At 42.9% G+C, this 20,100-nt stretch overlaps 1 protein-coding gene across 1 annotated transcript; it reads right to left on the bottom strand.

Moving 5' to 3' along the window:
• Positions 1-3,900: 3,900 nt before the first annotated feature.
• On the bottom strand, positions 3,901-13,455 carry FADD (Fas associated via death domain). The gene is made up of 3 exons (XM_051964874.1): positions 13,289-13,455; positions 7,045-7,376; positions 3,901-6,127 (listed from the first exon to the last, which is right to left on the bottom strand). Exons 2-3 carry the CDS (start codon positions 7,346-7,348, stop codon positions 5,850-5,852), a joined length of 582 nt encoding a protein of 193 aa, XP_051820834.1. The 5' UTR covers positions 7,349-7,376; positions 13,289-13,455; the 3' UTR covers positions 3,901-5,849.
• Positions 13,456-20,100: the final 6,645 nt, after the last annotated feature.

Raw genomic sequence — 20,100 nt, 5'->3', positions numbered from 1 at the left:
TTGCCCTGTACAATGATCTCCTGGTTCTGCTCATTTCTCTCAGCATCAGTTCCTGTCAGTCTCTCCCGGCCGCTCTGAAATCCTCCTGCTGGTCATTTCTTACAGAACAATAATATTCCCTAACTTTCATAGACCATGACTTATTCAGCCATTCCCCCACTGATGGGCATCTACTCATTTTCCAACTCTGCCACAACCAAAAGAGCTTCTTGAGAATTTCTACACCCGAGGGTTCTGATAAAGGCCTCAATTCTAAAATATGTAGAGAATTGGGGCAGCTAGTGGCGCAGTGGATAGAGCACTGAAGAGAGAGAGAGAGAGACAGAGAGACAGAGACACAGAGAGAGAGACAGAGAGAGAGAGAGACAGAGAGAGAGAGACAGAGACAGAGAGACAGAGACAGAGAGACAGAGACAGAGACACACAGAGAGAGAGAGACAGAGAGCAAGAGAGAGAAAGAGAGAGAGAGAAAGAATTGACTCAGATTTATAAGAATACAAACCATTTTCCAGTTGACAAATGGCCGATTTTCAGATGAAATTAAAGCCATCTCTATCCATATGAAAAGGTTCTCTAAATCACTAATTTTTCTCTAAATCACTATTGACCAGAGAAACGCAAATTAAGTCAACTCTGAGGTACCATCTCCCACCTCTCAGATTGTCTAGAATGACAGAGAAAGATAATGATAAATGCTGGAGGGGATGTAGGAAAACTGGGACACTGATACACTGTTGGTGGAGTTGTGAATTAGCCTAACCATTCTGGGGAGCAATTTGGAACTATGCCCAAAGGACCATCAAACTGTGCATTGCATTTCTTCCAGCAGTGTCTTTACTGGGCCTGTATCCCAAAGAGATTGTAAAAATGGGGAAAGGACCCACATGTGCAAAAATGTTGCAGCAGCCCTTTTTATAGTGGGAAGAAACTGGAAATCAAGTGCAGGTTGGTTTTCCCCCCAGTAATAGGTCAGTTCTTTGAAGGCTGGGCTGTTTGTTTTGCTTTTGTTGTTGAATTAATTAATATTCTAATAAACGCAGGGTTTCCCAAAAACCTTAGTGCAGCTTTTGGGACACCTGGCTGATTGTTGAATTGAAATTAGCTCATAGAATCCCTCGGGACCATGAATGCCCGAGTACTGAGGTTCCCAATGAACCATAGATTAGGTTAGAGTTGTTATTATTATCATTTTTTAATCTCTAAGCTTTGGGGGGAATGTTTTAAGAGATGGTGGATAACATCTAGCAGTTCAAGTTTGGAGGAGAGAAAGTCTGGCTTGGTTCAGTCATGTACAACCTCGAGGTTGAAACCTATTCCCTGTGATGTATTTAAGGAAACTGACTCGATCGTTGTGGGTCGCTGCCAGCAACATGTGCCAGGCTGGAGAGGACTTTGTGCTGAGAAATCAGGGCTTTGCTGGAAACCTGGAGGGGACTTTCTTTCAAAAGTAGCATCAGCGTATAAATCCCAGTCCTTTGCAGGTTGTCAATTGCCTTGTCAGCAACCTGGAGAATTAATTCCCTGCAGCAGGGGGAATTCTGGGAGTTCTTGGAGTTTGGCAGCCATGAACTGCAGGATTTATATGGATGTGTCCCTGTCCTGTGGAAGGGCATGTCTCTGTGGTTGCTAATGTATTTTTTTAAATAACTTTTTATTGACAGACCCCATGCCAGGGTAATTTTTTACAACATTATCCCTTGCCCTCACTTCTGTTCCTATTTTTCCCTGCCTCCCTCTACCCCCTCCCCCAGATGGCAAGCAGTCCTATATATGTTAAATATGTCACGGTATATCCTAGATACAATATATGTGTGAGAACTGAACAGTTCTCTTTTTTGCACAGGAAGAATTGGATCCAGAAGGAATAATAATAATAACCAGAGAGAAAAACACAAGTGCAAGCAGTTTACATTCATTTCCCAGTGTTCTTTCTTTGGTGTGTAGCTGCTTCTGTCCATCATTGATGAAGTGAAACTGAGTTAGATCTTCTCTTTATCGAAGAGATCCACTTCCATCAGAATACATCCTCAAACAATATCGTTGTTGAGATATATAGTGATCTCCTGGTTCTGCTCATTTCACTCAGCATCAGTTCATGTCAGTCTCTCCAAACCTCTCTGTATTCATCCTGCTGGTCATTATGTGGTTGCAAATGTATTTTTAAAATTTTCAAAGAAATAGAGATAAGGATATACTGCAACATATCTAACATATATAGGACTGCTTGCCATCTAGGGAAGGGGGTGGAGGGAGGGAGGAGGAAAATCGAAACAGAAGTGAGTGCAAGGGATAATGTTGTAAAAAAATTACCCTGGCATGGATTCTGTCAATATAAAGTTATTATTAAATAATAAAAAAAGAAATAGAGATAAATTTCAAAGAAATTTAAGATTTTCAAAGAAGTAGAGATAATGGCAAATGGATGAGTAACTGGCAAATGAATCTAGCATTTGGGGTGACATCCTCACAAGTCGCCCTCAGAAAATTACTTTTCAGTATAAAATTACTTCTAAGTACTCTACAGATTGTTATCTACTCAAAACCAGAGCTCATGAACTCCCAATATATTTACTTTCACAAGTCAATTAGAGGATACATTAATTTAAGACCTCACTCCCCCCAAATCAATGTAATAACACAGCAAATAAAATGATAAGAAAAGATCCTCCCATGTTCACATGGCTCCTCTATAACTTCCCATCCAACCAAGATGGGAGATTTCCTGGAGAGAATGTATATGACCCAGGGAATTTACATGTCCCTGTATGAGAGGGATTCTAAACTTTTTTGGGAGGTCATAAACCTCTTTGAGAGCCTGGTGAACCGCCCATTCTCAATTTTAAAATTCATAAGCATTTACATTAACACAGAATTATTAAGGAAATAAATAATATTAAATAAAGTTATGAAAAATTTTTTTAAGCTCACAGACCCCAGATTAAGAACACTAGATCAATGGCAAGGGGTAACTCACATCTTACATGATGGAGAGTTGTTAATATCATACGGGAATAAGTGCCATGCCACTGTGTTGGGTATCATATATTTATATTGTCTGCCCTATTTTCTGTCATAGTCAAATTGGTCTCCGCTTTGGGTCTTCAGCTCTTTTCTCAAATCTAGGAAAGTGCAGTGATTAAAAAGCCTCTCTCTGACCTCAAGACACCGTGAGGCCGGAGCTTGGGAAGTCACTAGAGGGAAAGAATAGTACAGAGCTGGTCCATGTGGGAGAACAGGCTGCTGGAAGGAGCAAGTCATTCAGTACTTTTTAAATTTCAACTGATTATTCTTACTATTATTTTATTTTTACCTTAGCTGAAAGTATGTCATTAAGATCCTTTAAATTTTGGCAATTTGAGCAAAAACACCACTCACTCTATTCTATTTATGGCTCTGGTGTATTCTACAATCTCAGTAACTTGAATCCTGCTTAAAATTTTTAAGATACCTGTATTAAAATAAGAATTTGGACCAAATTGATTTTTGGTGGAGGAAAAAGGCCTTTTTATTTATTTATTTATTTTGTATAGACAGTTTTTCATTTAATTAAAAAAAGAATTTTCCAGCAATAAAAGGTTTTCAAAAAGGGATTTGATCTCCTTCTTTTTCCATCACTTACAGTATCAAGAAGTAACTGGAGGTCTACCTTTTTAGGGATGTCATTGAAAGCATCCTTCTATTTGGGAAGTTGGATTAAATAATCTTTCAAGTCTCTTCCAACTCTAAAATTCTCTGATTTTACATTGTGGGATAACATTGTGTATTTGTTTTTATTTTTGTTTTTTTGAAAAAGACATCTTTAAAATAAACTGATGCTGTAAACACAATTATAGAGGGAATGCTTAAACCACTTTCTACTGTAAACTGGTTTTGAGTATTATATTAAATATAAACAATTAGTATGTTAATTAGATATATTTTATTTAAGACCCCAATACTCTTGAATTAATTAGATATAGTTTATTTATTTAAAAAATTTTAAAAATTACTTTGTGTACTTTAAAGTTACAAAGCCCTACCATTTAAAAAATATTCTTCAGACTGTTCATGAATTCAGAGCACTCAGTCTTGTAGTGTGAGTTTTTTAGATGTAAATAATATCGTCATTATTGAGCAATCAATAAGAATAACAGTCATCCCATCACTATGCCCAGAATTTGGTACAATTAAATTTACATTTAAAATATTTTTCTGCAGAAATTAAAAATACATGAAAAAAAAAACCCAGTTAAATGAGCTAGTCTTTTGAAGTTTCTATCAATTATAGAAATTGATTATTCAAAATATCCATATACCCACTGAACATATTCATAACAAGGAACACAAGCCAGATAAGACCCTTACGTATTTACTGAACCATCAAGAAAAGATAAAATCATGATCTGTATAGTTTTAATGCAAAATTTTTCAAATCACCAACTTTTAAAAAAGTTTCTTAAAAAAAAAATCTCCTTTATTCAAAAGTTTTCAATCCAACCTAGTAAATGTTGAGGTCATTTGGTGAAAACAATCTCTCAAGCTGATGACAAACTGAGGACTAGGAAGTGCATAGTTAGGACCCTAAATAACATGTGCATATGTAGGCCTCTGGAGAACTCTGTCTTCATGGGAACATTATCTGTTTTCTAAGAAAGAGTCTCTGAGGTTAAGGGCAACTTGATGGAAAGGAAGGGCACCAGGTCAGAAGTCTGGTTAGTAATCATCCTGCCACTAATTAGCTGGTGGCTTTAGGTGAATCATTTAGGAGAAGTAAGGGCCTCCATTGTCTCACCTGTAAGATGTGATGACTATGGTCTCTGAGATCCCTCTAGATCTCCTGTTCAAAAATTCATTAGTGTACACATGAAAGAAAAGTGGGCTCGCTTCTATTAACACAGAATTTGAGAGCTGGCAGGGACCTCAGCACCCAACCCATGTCGGAAGGGGCCCTTACTGGGAATCCACTTTTCACCAGCTCGTCCCCCGTGCCTGAAAGGCAGCATCTCAATCTGTTGGTTCCTAGAGAAAATCCCAGCCCGTACCTTCACATGTGTCTTCTCAACTGGGGGAGAAGGAGGGAGGGAATCTGGAACTCAAAGTTTTAAAAACAAATGTAAAAATTGTTTTACATATAAATGGGAAAAATAAAAATATTAAATAAAGCACATACACACACAAAAGAATAAGGTTAAACCCATTTACAAGAATTCCAGTTACTCTATATTGGGAGCAATGGATCTCTGGGTCCTTAAAGATTCCCAGAGATCTAGTTAATAAAAATAGATTCCCATGCTGTCAGTGGAGAAGGACAGGAAGGATCTAGGATGAGTAGGCTAAAAGGGGTCCACCAAGGGGGACCCAGTAGCTCTCAGTCAAGACTCCAACACTGTTCTTCTGTTCTTACCCAGAGGCCCACAGCTGGCCCCCTGATTAATCTGCCTAGGGGCAATATTCATCATATTGCCTCAGGTTTTCACAAGTGAGAATAAAGGTTTTTTAAAAAGGGACCTTCTATCCTTCCCTCTTGAAATATACAGTCTCATCTGGGGGGTATCTGGGGAGGCCCATAAGGCTACTGCTTGACATGAGCTTTTGGGGAATGGTAAGTGTGGATTTATTCAGATTTCCCATAAGTGTGGATTTATTCAGATTTTCCAGGGCTAGAGGTGGAATGAGGATGACCAAGGGAAATGGTGAGAAAATGGGAAGAGCAGCATGGCAAGCCTAACCTGACGGGGATGGTCTGGACAGCTCTCCGAGGACCAGCATTCTCATTTTACAGATGAATCTCAGCAAAGGCAGCTAGCCCCCCCAAACCGCTTTATGACGAGCCTGACTGTCCCTCCTCGCCATCACCGCTGGGGGCTTTTTCACAGCTCCAGCTTCTCCAGTCTTTCCGCTAAGACGTCTGCCGCTAGGTTCAGGTAACAGTCCCGAAGTGCCTTTTCGAGGGCGGACACACTGGCTTCGGTATCATTTGAGTTTTTCCAGAGTAATAGTGACTGGTAGAATTGTTCGCGCAGGTCATGAGGATGTGCATAAACAATCCTATCGATGTGCACCTGGGAAACGCCAAGCTTACGGACCAGCCTTTTCCAGTCCCGACCCACGTGGTCACACAGAACCTCGAAGGCGACCTCCAGTTGGGCTGCAAGAAAAGAGTCAGGTCCATATGGTAATGTCTGAAGAAAGGGACGGGGTCCACTGTAGGCCACCAAGATTTCTCTAAATATCACTGGACATCCCCAAGGCTTTAATACCTTAGAATCCCTCCCGGCTTTCCCTTCCTTTCCCCCTCATTTCCTCCTTCTCTCCTCCCTTCCTTTCTTGCTTCTCTTCCAACCTCCTTCTTTCTCTCTCTCCCACCCTCATTCCATCCCCGTTACTTCCATCACTCTCACTGTTCTTGACTCCTCACTCTCTCTCTCTGGCCCCACATTTGGTCTGTTCCCAGGTCTTATTAACTCTACCCAAAGAATTAATAAATAATAAAAATTATTAATATTCCAAAGGTTTCTTCCAGTTGTCCCTTCTCTGACACTACCAGGGTCTTTGGCTTCTTAGGCAGTCACCATTTCTGTGACTCCAAATAATGCTCAGGTGTGTGACTCCTGGCCCGGCCGGGTGCTATCTATTCTGGGTATTTCAGGGATTTTCCTTTCCTGGCTATGGGAGAGAGAAGGGTTACGATACTGCATCTTGGGCCTGGCCATGAAGGCGTCCTAGCCAAACACGGTGATGGGTACATCGGCAGAGATGGGAGGGGGCTATTCCTCTGGGGATCAAGGAACCCGACAAGGGTTTAAGATACCACAAATCATAGAATCTCAGAACTGGTAGAAATCCACAAATTCAGCTGCCCGAAGTTCTCATTCAGAGGAGAGGACCCAGGAAGGAAAGGACTTACCTGCTCCAAGTCTCTGAGTTTGCTTCCAAATCCAGAGGTTTTTCCACAGCAAGATGATGCCCTGCGTCCTGCTGCGACAGAAGGCTGGTGCTGCCCCTCCCCATTCTGTCCCCCAAATGTCACAGGGCCAACCCCAAAGCCGCAGGCAGATGTCCTACCTTCCACCTGTGGATCCAGCTGCTGCCCAGGCCCAGGCTTGTTGTCCAAAAAACTGGCCAAGTCCTGAACCAGATCTTCCCTCTTCAGGCTCTGGAGCATGGAGACCAGGAAAGCCGTGTCGCTCATGGAGAGCAAATTCTGCTGCATCAGGCACGAGAAGAGTTCGGTCCCATGTTCGATCTCATTTAGCTTCCTCTTCCCAATTTTCATTTTGCAAAGGAACTTCATGTCTTCCAGTTCCTTCCTGGACAGGTTGGAGGAGATGCGCTGGAGCACGAGGAGGAATGAGTCCGCTTTCTCCATGGCCCTTGGGTAAAGGAGGGAGCAGCAGCTGAAAGAAAGGTTCCCAGAAGTCAGAGCTAGAAGGGGCCTCCAGTCTGAGGCAGACCTCGACAAGCATCCCCTCAACAGCACTGGCAACCAGTGGCTGACCAGTCTCTGCTCGAAGCCCTTCGGCCAGAGGGGCCCCATCTGCTGCCCGAATCTGATGATTCGGAAGCTTTCCTCGTTGCCAGCCTCAACCTCTTGCTTCTGTCCTCCAGATAGAATAAAGCAAAGCCTTTTTTTCTCAGCCCTTTAGATCCTGAAGACCTGCCATATTATAATCCCACCTTCTCAACTGTCCCTATCAGAGCAGTTACTAATGATCTCTTAGTCCTCAACTCCAAGCTCTCTTTCTCCAGCTTTCCTCTCCTGGACCTCCCTGCAACCGCTGTCACCAAGGATCACTCTCTCTTCCTTGATCACCTCTTGTCTCTAGATTTTTGAGACATGTCCCCTTTCTCCCCCCAACATTCTCCATTTACCTTTGTGACTTCTCTTTCTCTGGCTTCTTCCCCAGATCACACCCTCTAACTGCACATGGCACCATGTGAATGTGGCCAGGATCAGAAGCAAAGCAGAAAATCGGGGAAAACATTTTATGGATGATTTCTCAGAGAAAGATCTCATATCTCAAATATATAAAGAATGCTGCAAAATCTGTAAGAAGTCATTCCCCAACTGGATATGAACAGGCAGTTTTCCAATGAAGAAATCAAAACATATATAATATATATATATAGTCATGTAAAAAAAAATGCTTTCCTTCTAATCCTGGCTACATTTATTTTATTTATACAAAGACTTCTCAAGGTAAAATCAATTGTGTTAATCTTTATATCAAATCATCCCTTCATTCCTGGTAATGTTTGTAATACATTGTTGCAATTTTTAGCTATAATTTTGTTTCCGGTTTTTGTAGCCATATGCATGAATAAAATGCATTAATTCAATGATGGGGTTTCTTTACACTCAATTTTACTTCTTTTTAGGATTTCTGAGTTAGTGTTTAATTGGGGATTTTTAGTTCTTTTTCTAGTTGCATATCCAATTAAGTAGTTTGCTCTTTCTCTATTTTAATGATAATTTAGAGATAAAGATTTCCCTCTGATCAGTGCTTTTGCTCTATCCCATAGGTTTTGATATGTTGTTTCATTATTGTTTCTTTTTCTCCTTAAGCAAATTATTGATTACTTCTATCTCCTTTTGGGGGAATGAAAGATTTGAAGCTTTTACTCTCCTAGAAAACACTTGAACAATAGCTAACCAAGCAACAGTGTAATTATGATAGGTAAACTGATGAAGAGCATCCTCTGGGCTGAAATTAATTCTATAACTTAGAAAAGTTGGATAGTCTGAGTGATAGGTTTGGAAGATTGGGAAGGAGAAATAAAGGCTGGAAGGGAAATAGGAAAGGTAGTTCTGAAGTTTTGGGGGATAAATGGGGGACACATTTTGAAGAGAGCAGGTAGGCAACAGTTTTAAGCTCCTCCTACCCCTTAACAGTTGTTCTGGGTACTAGCTTCAGATGGTTTAAGTATATGGAGAGAGTTTACCTACATTGAGCAAGTATGACTTTTCTTTTTCCTGAGGCAATTGGGGTTAACTGACTGGCCCAGGACCACATAGATAGGAAGTGTTAAGTGTCTTGAGGTCACATTTGAATGCAGGTCCTCCTGACTTCAGGGCTGGTGCTCTATCCATTGCGCCATCTAGTGGCCTTGCAAGTTTGTGTAAGTAGAGAATGAAATTTTTGTAGTTTGTTTTATAATTCGATAGAGCTATAGTGGGTTAGAAGAAAGTTCATAAGCAAAATATTCTTAAGAGTGATAATTACAACCTCCTGATACTGTCACTTTTAAAATCTTTTGCAATAGACTTGTTAGAAACAGTAAATCTCATAATATGAAATTCTTGGAATAAATAGCCCTTATATAAAATATACTAAATAGTTGCAATCATAAATTAAGGTTCTCCCTGATATCATTTGAGAAACAGATCCAGTTTTAATTGAATTTATTGTAGTTTCATTTTAAGTGAAATTTATGATTATTCATTATACTATATCAGAAAAGTTGTTAGCTATGTGGTTTTAAATCAAGTTACCCCCAATTATATGATTTGTGATGTATATAAAGTTAATGACTAACATTAATTTGATATTATCAATATTGTCAATAAATAAGACAATATTAGAAATATTGTTAGAAAAGTGAACTCTTTAATTATTTTGTCTTATGGATTTAATTGTTTAAAGACTGATTTAAATGTTATAAAAATCTTTTTAGAAATATAGAAAATAGTAATAATGTTTTTTGGTGAAGTCAGCCTAGCAAAAAAAAAAAACACCTTTAAAATATCCCTATTGGTTATAAAACTGTGCTTATCTTTTGATCCAGAAATGTCTCTGCTGGGTCTGTACCCCAAGGAGATCACAAAAAAGGAAAACATGTTTGTAGCAGCCCTTTTTCTAGTGGAGAGGAACTGGAAATCGAGTGGATGTCCATCAGTTGGGGAAGGGCTGAATAAATTATGATATATGAATGTAATAAATTATTATTGTTTTATAAGAAATAATGAACAGTGGATTTCAGAAATGCCTGGAGAAACTTACATGAACTGATGCTAAATGAAATGAGCAGGACCAAGAGAACCTTGTACACAATAACAACAAGATTATTTGATGATCAACTGTGAAGGACTTGGTTCTTTTCAACAATGGGGTGATTAAAGGCAATTCCAATAGACATGTGATGGAAAGAGCCATCCGCATCCAAAGAGGAAACTATAGGACTGAATGTGGATCAAACATAGGATTCCTCCTGTTGTTTGTTTGCTTGTTTTTTCTTTCTTGTATTTTCTTTTTTCCTTTTTGATCTGATTTTTCTTGTGCAGTATGAAATATATTTAGAAAAATTGGACATGTTTAACTTTATTGGATAGCTTGCTTGTCTAGGGGAGGGATTCGGGGGAGAAGGGAGGGAGTAAAATTTGGAATACAAGATTTACAAAGGTAACTGCTAAAAACAGTCTTTGCATGTATTTGGAAAAATAAAAAGCTAATGTAAAAAATAAAGTATCCAATAAAATAAAATATCTCTATCTGGGAAAGGTATAGTCCTAACATTTTCTTAGATCTCCTAAGAGTTTACAATAGTATTGAATGTTTGCTTTTGTATTTTAACTGAATATTTTAAGACTTTAAGATCTAGTCATATGCTCAGTAAAGTCTAGTGATTTGATTTTAGTTAAGAGCTAGGAATTATTAAAAAATTTTTTTTTATTCCAGTTTTTTAAAAAGTCTCTAACTATTAGACCATACTGTCCCAAGAATGACTTTCTGCTTTGACTTTAATTTCCTACTGCTAAGGTTAGGTAAGCATCTGGTTAGTCAAGTCCACCTGCCTTTCAGGATGATTTGTTGGGAGCCCATATTATAAATCTAATATTTATGTAAATATTGGATATGATAAAATATATTGATTGTTGTGATCTGTGACTCACATAAGATCTTAAATGTTTCTTTGTGTTGTTCAAATTGAGAATTATTTAATTAACTCCCTCTGTGAAAGCTCTAGAAGATGTCTGCCTAGGGAAACTGGACCTTGGACCAGTCTCTCTCTTCTCTCTCCCCCTAACCCCCAGCATCCAATTATACTATTAGGCTAATGATGCCGAGAAACCTACGAGGTTGACATCCATGAACTACAGGTAGAGTTGTCATGGGAACCATTGGGATATCAAGTCTTAGCATGGTTGAGGTAAGATTTTCCTGACTTGATTTCCCTGTATGACATTTCTTTGTGAATGAATGAATGAATTCTACCATTTAAGTCCGGATCAATGCAATTGACTCTCTATATGGCTCTTGCCTGGAGTTGACATGAAATTAGCATTATTTCCTTATGTATAGCTATGTACCTAATTATCCTTTTATGGAAAATCATGGCAAGTGATCAGTTTGGAGCACATCTAAGTTACCATAAGATGAAAGTATAAGATTTGAGCCATTTAGCCTAAAATGTCAGTCTTTTCTGTGTTCTGAACAACTAAGGAGAAGAGTATTTGGCCTTGTCTCTGTTATTGGTGACGCGTGTGTGTGTGTGTGTGTGTGTGTGTGTGTGTGTGTGTGTAAAATAAGATCTTTAATATAAGAATAATTGAGTATTGATGGCTTTACAGGACCACACTGTATTCTATTAATTAAGACAAAATCAGAAACATCTTTAATTTTATTTTGAAGAAAATGACTGAGGCAAATGATTCCCCTAGAGGAAAGTAATTAATGAAATAGCTTGTGTTACCTAAATGGGAAAAGTTACTTTTATTTGGCTTTATTATTTAGTCAGAATTACCACTTGGGCAAACATATTTTATTATAAACAACTTAATTGATATGTATGGTTTTGAAATTGATTAATCAATGTACTTACACATCCTATCCCAGAACCTTTTGTTACAATTCAATTAATTTCAAATTAATTCATTTTTATATTACATTTTTTATATTTATATATTTTATATTAAAGCTTATTTCTTATAAAAATGTTCGTTATTATTCCTTAGCAGAATCTCATTCTTAGCTAAAAGTAAATAACTAGATTTTTGGTTTTGATGAAAAGTTAGCAATAGGATTGGATGATCATAAGTATAAAACTTAAGAATTGGTTCAGAATTTCCTGATTCTTCAGTTTGCTTTTCAATTTCTTAACATATCAACATGACAATTTGCTAACCCACATCACAAGGCAAACATAGGTGTTAAACATGAGCACCAGAAGTTAAATGCCAATTTAAAAGGCACCCGTTAGTATTAGCCTATATAATCCTATTAGCAGCTCTCAAGTTTACAACTGCAAAGTCTCATCCTACTACTCGGGGGCTCGCAGATTATTTTTTAGATTCCTCCTTCAGCCTGTTTTGGGTAGTATCCAAATATCTGATTGAGATAAGGAGAGGAGAGAGAAAGTGCAGACAAATACACATTCTCTGGTCTAGAAATTTGCTATCTGATGTTCTTGTTAGAGCTATAAGGCTTAAATAATTCCACACTCCATCTGGTTACTCATAAAACAAACTTGAATTGTATTAAGATCTATTCCGAGGGGCAGCTAGGGGGCGCAGTGGATGGAGTCCCAGCCTTGAAGTCAGGAGGACCTGAGTTTCAAGATGACCTCAGACACTTACCACTTCCAGGCTGTGTGACCCTGGGCAAGTCACTTCACCCCAACTGCCTCAGCAGGAAAAAAAATCTATTTCGAAAGCAATTTCAACAGAAGGAACATCTGCGGGTGACCTGACCTAGAGAAGCGAATCCCCCCAAAAGCTGCCCGGATGCCACCCACAGCAGGCTTCCTTTGGGGACGTCGGAGTCCAAGCCCTGAGACTGGAGCACTGCCGGGGCGGGCTTGGACCCTTCCCCTTTTCAGTTTACTTTCCTCTAGCAGGGGCCTGTCCCACTCCCTCCCAACCCCAGGCTCCTGTCAATGGCTCCAACAACCTCTCTCCTCTCCTTCCCACTGCCGATGTCTCGTGTGGGCAATTCTCACAATCAGAGGCTGGGATGCCAGGAAAGGGTTAATCCCAAAGGTTCCTCGAGCTCCCTTCGCGATCCCGTAACGGATCCTAGGATTTCAGCGATGTCTTTTAGGAGACTTGCCCTCAATTAAAGATGGCTCATTCCTCAACTTTCCAGATCTGCCATGGGCCGGGATTTCCTCCCCAGTGATTGGTGCTGGTTGGCTGATTGTGTTCCCCCCAGACTTTGCCCTTCTCTTCCACCTTCTTTCTCACTTTCGGTCCGGATGAGCTGGGTGGGGGCCTTTCCTCCCCCCCCCCCCCCAGACTGGTCTGAACTTTCCCAGAAGCCCTCCCCCCTCAGCCCGGGCATCAGACAGCTCCACTCACCCACCGGGTACCCACCAATGCCAACTCCGCAGGGGCCACGTGGATGGAGAGGTCCAGGGGAGGCAAACTCGGGAAGGCCGGGCCCCCCGAGTCCGAAAGCAGGCCTTCCTCTGAAGAAGGGCCCCGACTTCCTGGTTCCTGCCGGTGTCCTGGGCCGGGGCAGACTTGGGGATTTCCTGCTGGGTTCTGGGGCGGAGACCGGGCTGGGACAGCGCGACCAGACCACCAGAGGGCGCTCCGAGACCACGTCTGCAGCCCGTCCCTCCAAGGGCCTTTGCTCCTGGCCAAGGCAAGCTGGCCCGAGCCCTGCCGGCTGTCAAGTGAAGGGAGAAACATCAGGGGCAACTACTGGGTTGGATAGGGGGCAGGGGGTGAGAATGGGGTCAGGGGGGATGCCTGGGAGGATGTGGCGCCCTCAGGACGTCAGAGAAGTGAGGGAGCTGAGAAAGTAAGCGGGGGTTCCATGCACGGCGAGCTCAGGATGCCCGCTGGACTTCCAGGCCCAGGGGTCCGAACCATGAGATTGGGGGGGGGCAGGAAAGGGAGATGGGAGAATCGTGTCTGTAAATGCGGGGAGCTGGTGGGATCTCCAAGTGGATTGGACAGAGGGGGAGAGGAGAGGGTCCAGCTTGGGAGGCCCCGTGGGGGAGCCGGCAAGGGAGATCAAGAAGGAGCAGGCAGAGAGGGAGGAGGGGAGCCAGAAAAGCAGCCCCACCTCCAGCGACAGCGGGTCCTTCTGGCTGTGGGTCCCCTCGGGATGGCGTCACCTGCTTTCTCCAAGTCAGTGAGAAAACAGACGCTGTGCCACGTCGGGCCCAGATTCTGGGGTCCGCTGGGGACTCCTGCCAGGCTGAAACAGCCGGGCTCTGGAGCGCGACCGCTGAGCCATTTCCTAGAAGCCCCGACTTTTTATTATCTCCCCCATATCTCAGTGTCTTTTCTACAACCAGCCGAGACATCAAACCCGGCTGACATCTGGCCAGACTTTATGGGCAGCATCGGGAAGGTTTGTCGCGTTGGGATCTCTGGCCAAAAAGGAAACGATCGCTCCCCGAGTGACTGATGGACGGACGGACATGGGTCTGAAGCCCTCCTGCCGCCTATGCTGGAAGCTCCCCAACCAACCACTCCTCAGGGCTGCATCCGAGATGGGTTCCAGGCCCCAGAGTCCCATTCACTCGCATTCACTTCCGCTTTGGCTCTGGCATTCCATGGCCCATGCCCCGTCAGTGGCTGCGCGCCCCCTCTCCCTCCCTCCCCCCATCCAGCCTCTGGCTAATGAGGAACAGTTTTAAAAAAGGTCATTTGGAGCCTGCCTCTGAGGAAGACACCATAGATGCAGGAAGGGGACTCTCTGACCTTTGGCAGGGCGGAACCTGGCCTGGGCTGGGGAGACGGGACACTGACCCCCTGGAGGTAGAGAGGCTGGTCCGAAGCTCTGCGGGCAGTGACAGTGGTCAGTGTGCTGGGCTTGGAAATCAGGAAGGCCTCAGATCTCACTATATAATCCTGGGCCCCTTACTGACTCAGTTTCCTCCTCAGTAAAATGGGGATGATAATAGCACCCACCTCAGCAGAATTGATGTGGGGACCATATAAGATAATATCTGCAACCAAAAAAAGTGCTTACTACACAGTTGGAGCTACATAAATGTTTGTCCCTTCCCTATCCACAATACTTATTTGTTAGGGTATTCTTAGAGGGGTTCCTTCAGGACCAACAGTCTGTCAAATGCTAGGAATACAAAGCTAGAAGTGAACTAATTCTCTTCTCAAGAAATTTGCCCTCTGCTGGATGAGAAAGAACATCCCAGAGACGATTACGGAAAAGGGCTGGGGGTTGATGGGAAGGAAAATGTAAGGAACTGCTTTGGCAGGGGTAAGGAACCTGTCATTTTTGAGAGAAAAGTCCCAATCTGGATGGGATTTTCTCTTTAATCTTTTTTTTTTTTTTCCTCCCAGAAAAGGTGGATAGGTTTGAATTTTCAGAAGGAAATGTATCCGACTCTACATGTCTTTAATTTAATTTTATTTTAATTAGGATTTCTTGACGCCATCTTCTATCTCAACAGTTTGAAGAGGCAGGGCCCTTAGTTAGTGATGGAAGAAACCTGATTTGTGAACAGGATGGGGCAACTATGGTCTACGGAGGGGACGGTTCCAGAGAAATCTGGGAAGACTTGTAGGAGCTGATGCAGAAGGAAAGGAGCAGAACAGGAAGCACTGGGAACTGGGGAGTTCCATCGCCCCGATATTCTAAAAAGGAACAGTTGAGAAAGACGTAAGGAACTCGGTCGGTGAAATGATCGGCCGTGATTCTGGGAACCGCACAATAAAACCTGCCCCCCATCTCCCGACAGGCAGGCCGGACTCAAGATCCAGACAGATTTCTGGATCCGGCCAGTGTGGGGATTTCTTTTAGCCGATTACATCTATTGCGCAAGAATTCTGGTTTTCGTTTCATTTGTTTTTAACGGAGAAGAGGGAGAGAGAGAAAGGAGGAAAAAAACTTGCTTGTAGTAAAAACAACCCTAGAAAAGTTCCTGGAAAAAAACCTCCCACAAGCCTCCCAAGAAACCATTTCTCCCCCTGTTGACTTATGAATTTTAATTTAATTGAAAACTGCCCTTGGCTCAAAAACCAGGGGAGGACTCCCCACTTCCTGCTCTGAATGGAGAGGGGAGGACTCTGGGTTCAGATGTGCCCTACAGCCTTTCTTTGTTAGGAGGGCGGGTTCCGTGAAGTGGGAACTGAGAAATAATGGGAGAAGGTATTTATTTAGTGCCTTAAGACTTGTAAACACTTTGTAAACTTTCTCTCATTTGATCCTTGGGATTTGGGAGCTCTCTTTATCCCCATTTTACAGATGATAATATTGAGTCCCAGCTGTTAGATTGCTTGCTCAAGTGGTGTGACACTAAATTTGAACTCAGCTCTTCGTGACTTCAGGTCTAGCTCTCCATCCACTTGGGTGCCTCTTAAATGGACATTAATCAGTAGGCATTTCTATAATAATCTCTGGACCCAGGGGCAGGGAGACCTCTCTCTGTGTCTCTGTCTCTGTCTCTGACTCTCTGTCTCTCTCTGTGTCTCTGTCTCTGTCTATAATAATCTCTGGACCCAGGGGCAGGGAGACCCTAGCTGGGACAGCCTCCAGGGGGAGATGAGTTTCTAAGATTGAAGGCCCAGCCCTACATTGGAAGAAAGCATTGTCTCAGCTGAAATAATAAAATAAAATATAAATATAAATAATATAATAATAATATAAATAATAAATAAAAAAACAATGCAGAGCACCTTACATAATGTATGTGTCTTCCCTGGGTCTCCCTTGTCCATCCTTCAAATGGATATAATGACACTTTACCTGCCTAAAGGGAGGGAGGGAGGCTGTGCTAGATTCGAAGCTTTTTGCCTCTCTGATCTCTAAGTTTTGAAAGAAAAGTCCCAGTCGAGATGGGATTTGCTCTTTAATCTTTTTTTTTTTCTCCCAGAAGAGGTGGATAGGTTTGAATTTTCAGAAAGAAATGTACCAGACTATACGCGTCTAACCCATGTCAAAGAGAGGAAGGGGGAGAACTGGGAACTTAGAATCTGAAACAAAGATTGTTAACGTTGTTTCTACATGTCTGGGGGGAAAGAAGATTGGAAATCTTTAAAAAATGAAAAAGCTACAAAAAGAAAAAGAAAAAAAGAAAAATGCTCCATTGGGAAATGAAGTATGGAGACTCTCCATGCCCTCCAAGCTGTTAGAGCTTGCTGTTGTGTAGCTCATGCCGTTGATGTGGAGTTTTTGTTCAGGGGAGTCCCCTCAAGCAGGAGGCTCAGAACTGAATCTTTATGGAAAGTTGGGGTTCCTCCCCCTTTAAAAGAATCCTTCCTCCCTTCTAGAATGATACCCACACTTCTGGACGTGGCCCAGGAATTTGCTTTGTTTAACAATGGGTGTTTGTTACAAAGATTCTCTCTGTCTTTATCTCTGACTCTCTGTCTCTTTCTGCGTTTCTGTCTCTCTCTGTGTCTCTATCTCTGACTCTGTCTCTGTCTCTGACTGTCTCTCTCTGTGTCTCTATCTCTCTCTCTGTCTCTGTCTTTGACTCTGTCTCTGATTCTCTGTCTCTCTCTGTCTCTGTCTCTGACTCTCTGTGTTTCTGTCTCTGACTCTCTGTCTCTCTCTGTCTCTGACTCTCTGTCTCTGACTCTCTGTCTCTCTCTGTCTCTGTCTCTGACTCTCTGTTTCTCTCTCTGTGTCTCTGTCTCTGACTCTCTGTCTCTCTGTCTCTGACTCTCTGTTTCTCTTTCTGTCTCTGTCTCTGACTGTCTCTCTCTGTGTCTCTGTCTCTGACTCTCTGTCTCTCTCTGTGTCTCTGTCTCTGACTCTCTGTCTCTCTTTGTGTCTCTGTCTCTGTCTCTGACTCTCTGTCTCTCTTTGTGTCTCTGTCTCTGTCTCTGTCTCTGTCTCTGTCTCTGACTTTCTGTCTCTCTGTCTCTGTCTCTGACTCTGTCTCTCTCTGACTCTGTCTCTGACTCTCTGTCTCTCTCTGCCTCTGTCTCTGACTCTCTGTCTCTCTCTGTCTCTGTCTCTGACTCTCTGTCTCTGACTCTCTGTTTCTCTCTCTGTCTCTGTCTCTGACTGTCTCTCTCTGTGTCTCTGTCTCTGTCTCTGACTCTCTGTCTCTGTGTCTCTGTCTCTGACTCTCTGTCTCTCTTTGTGTCTCTGTCTCTCTCTGTGTCTCTGTCTCTGTCTCTGACTCTCTGTCTCTCTTTGTGTCTCTGTCTCTCTCTGTGTCTCTATCTCTGTCTCTGACTCTCTCTGTGTCTCTGTCTCTGACTCTCTGTCTCTCTTTGTGTTTCTGTCTCTCTCTGTGTCTCTGTCTCTGTCTCTGACTCTCTGTCTCTTTCTGTGTCTCTGTCTCTGACTCTCTGTCTCTCTCTGCCTCTGTCTCTGACTCTCTGTCTCTCTCTGTGTCTCTGTCTCTGACTCTCTGTCTCTCTCTGCCTCTGTCTCTGACTCTCTGTCTCTCTCTGCCTCTGTCTCTGACTCTCTGTCTCTCTCTGTCTCTGTCTCTGACTCTCTGTCTCTGACTCTCTGTTTCTCTCTCTGTCTCTGTCTCTGACTCTCTGTCTCTCTGTCTCTGACTCTCTGTTTCTCTTTCTGTCTCTGTCTCTGACTGTCTCTCTCTGTGTCTCTGTCTCTGTCTCTGACTCTGTCTTTGTGTCTCTGTCTCTGACTCTCTGTCTCTCTTTGTGTCTCTGTCTCTCTCTGTGTCTCTGTCTCTGTCTCTGACTCTCTGTCTCTCTCTGTCTCTGACTCTCTGTCTCTGACTCTCTGTCTCTTTCTGTCTCTGTCTCTGACTCTCTGTTTCTCTCTCTCTGTCTCTGTCTCTGACTCTCTGTCTCTCTGTCTCTGACTCTCTGTTTCTCTTTCTGTCTCTGTCTCTGACTGTCTCTCTCTGTGTCTCTGTCTCTGACTCTCTGTCTCTGTGTCTCTGTCTCTGACTCTCTGTCTCTCTTTGTGTCTCTGTCTCTCTCTGTGTCTCTGTCTCTGTCTCTGACTCTCTGTCTCTCTTTGTGTCTCTGTCTCTCTCTATGTCTCTGTCTCTGTCTCTGTCTCTGACTCTCTGTCTCTCTCTGTGTCTCTGTCTCTGACTCTCTGTCTCTCTCTGCCTCTGTCTCTGACTCTCTGTCTCTCTCTGCCTCTGTCTCTGACTCTCTGTCTCTCTCTGTCTCTGTCTCTGACTCTCTGTCTCTGACTCTCTGTTTCTCTCTCTGTCTCTGTCTCTGACTCTCTGTCTCTCTGTCTCTGACTCTCTGTTTCTCTTTCTGTCTCTGTCTCTGACTGTCTCTCTCTGTGTCTCTGTCTCTGTCTCTGACTCTCTGTCTCTGTGTCTCTGTCTCTGACTCTCTGTCTCTCTTTGTGTCTCTGTCTCTCTCTGTGTCTCTGTCTCTGTCTCTGACTCTCTGTCTCTCTCTGTCTCTGACTCTCTGTCTCTGACTCTCTGTCTCTCTCTGTCTCTGTCTCTGACTCTCTGTTTCTCTCTCTCTGTCTCTGTCTCTGACTCTCTGTCTCTCTGTCTCTGACTCTCTGTTTCTCTTTCTGTCTCTGTCTCTGACTGTCTCTCTCTGTGTCTCTGTCTCTGACTCTCTGTCTCTGTGTCTCTGTCTCTGACTCTCTGTCTCTCTTTGTGTCTCTGTCTCTCTCTGTGTCTCTGTCTCTGTCTCTGACTCTCTGTCTCTCTCTGCCTCTGTCTCTGACTCTCTGTCTCTCTCTGCCTCTGTCTCTGACTCTCTGTCTCTCTCTGTCTCTGTCTCTGACTCTCTGTCTCTGACTCTCTGTTTCTCTCTCTGTCTCTGTCTCTGACTCTCTGTCTCTCTGTCTCTGACTCTCTGTTTCTCTTTCTGTCTCTGTCTCTGACTGTCTCTCTCTGTGTCTCTGTCTCTGTCTCTGACTCTCTGTCTCTGTGTCTCTGTCTCTGACTCTCTGTCTCTCTTTGTGTCTCTGTCTCTCTCTGTGTCTCTGTCTCTGTCTCTGACTCTCTGTCTCTCTTTGTGTCTCTGTCTCTCTCTGTGTCTCTATCTCTGTCTCTGACTCTCTCTGTGTCTCTGTCTCTGACTCTCTGTCTCTCTTTGTGTTTCTGTCTCTCTCTGTGTCTCTGTCTCTGTCTCTGACTCTCTGTCTCTTTCTGTGTCTCTGTCTCTGACTCTCTGTCTCTCTCTGCCTCTGTCTCTGACTCTCTGTCTCTCTCTGTGTCTCTGTCTCTGACTCTCTGTCTCTCTCTGCCTCTGTCTCTGACTCTCTGTCTCTCTCTGCCTCTGTCTCTGACTCT

The sequence above is a fragment of the Antechinus flavipes genome, chromosome 6 (genome assembly GCF_016432865.1).
Source record: "Antechinus flavipes isolate AdamAnt ecotype Samford, QLD, Australia chromosome 6, AdamAnt_v2, whole genome shotgun sequence".
Taxonomy (NCBI): domain Eukaryota; kingdom Metazoa; phylum Chordata; class Mammalia; order Dasyuromorphia; family Dasyuridae; genus Antechinus; species Antechinus flavipes.
The sequence above is the reverse complement of the archived record's forward strand: the minus strand, read 5'-3'. Positions and strand labels throughout refer to the sequence as shown.

Coding starts and splice junctions, on each gene's coding strand:
- FADD (XM_051964874.1), bottom strand. CDS start 7,348: ATGGAGAAAGCGGACTCATTCCTCCTCGTGCTCCAGCGCATCTCCTCC. Junction 6,128..7,044: donor GCTGGATCCACAGGTGGAAG/GTAGGACATCTG, acceptor CTTTTCTTGCAG/CCCAACTGGAGGTCGCCTTC.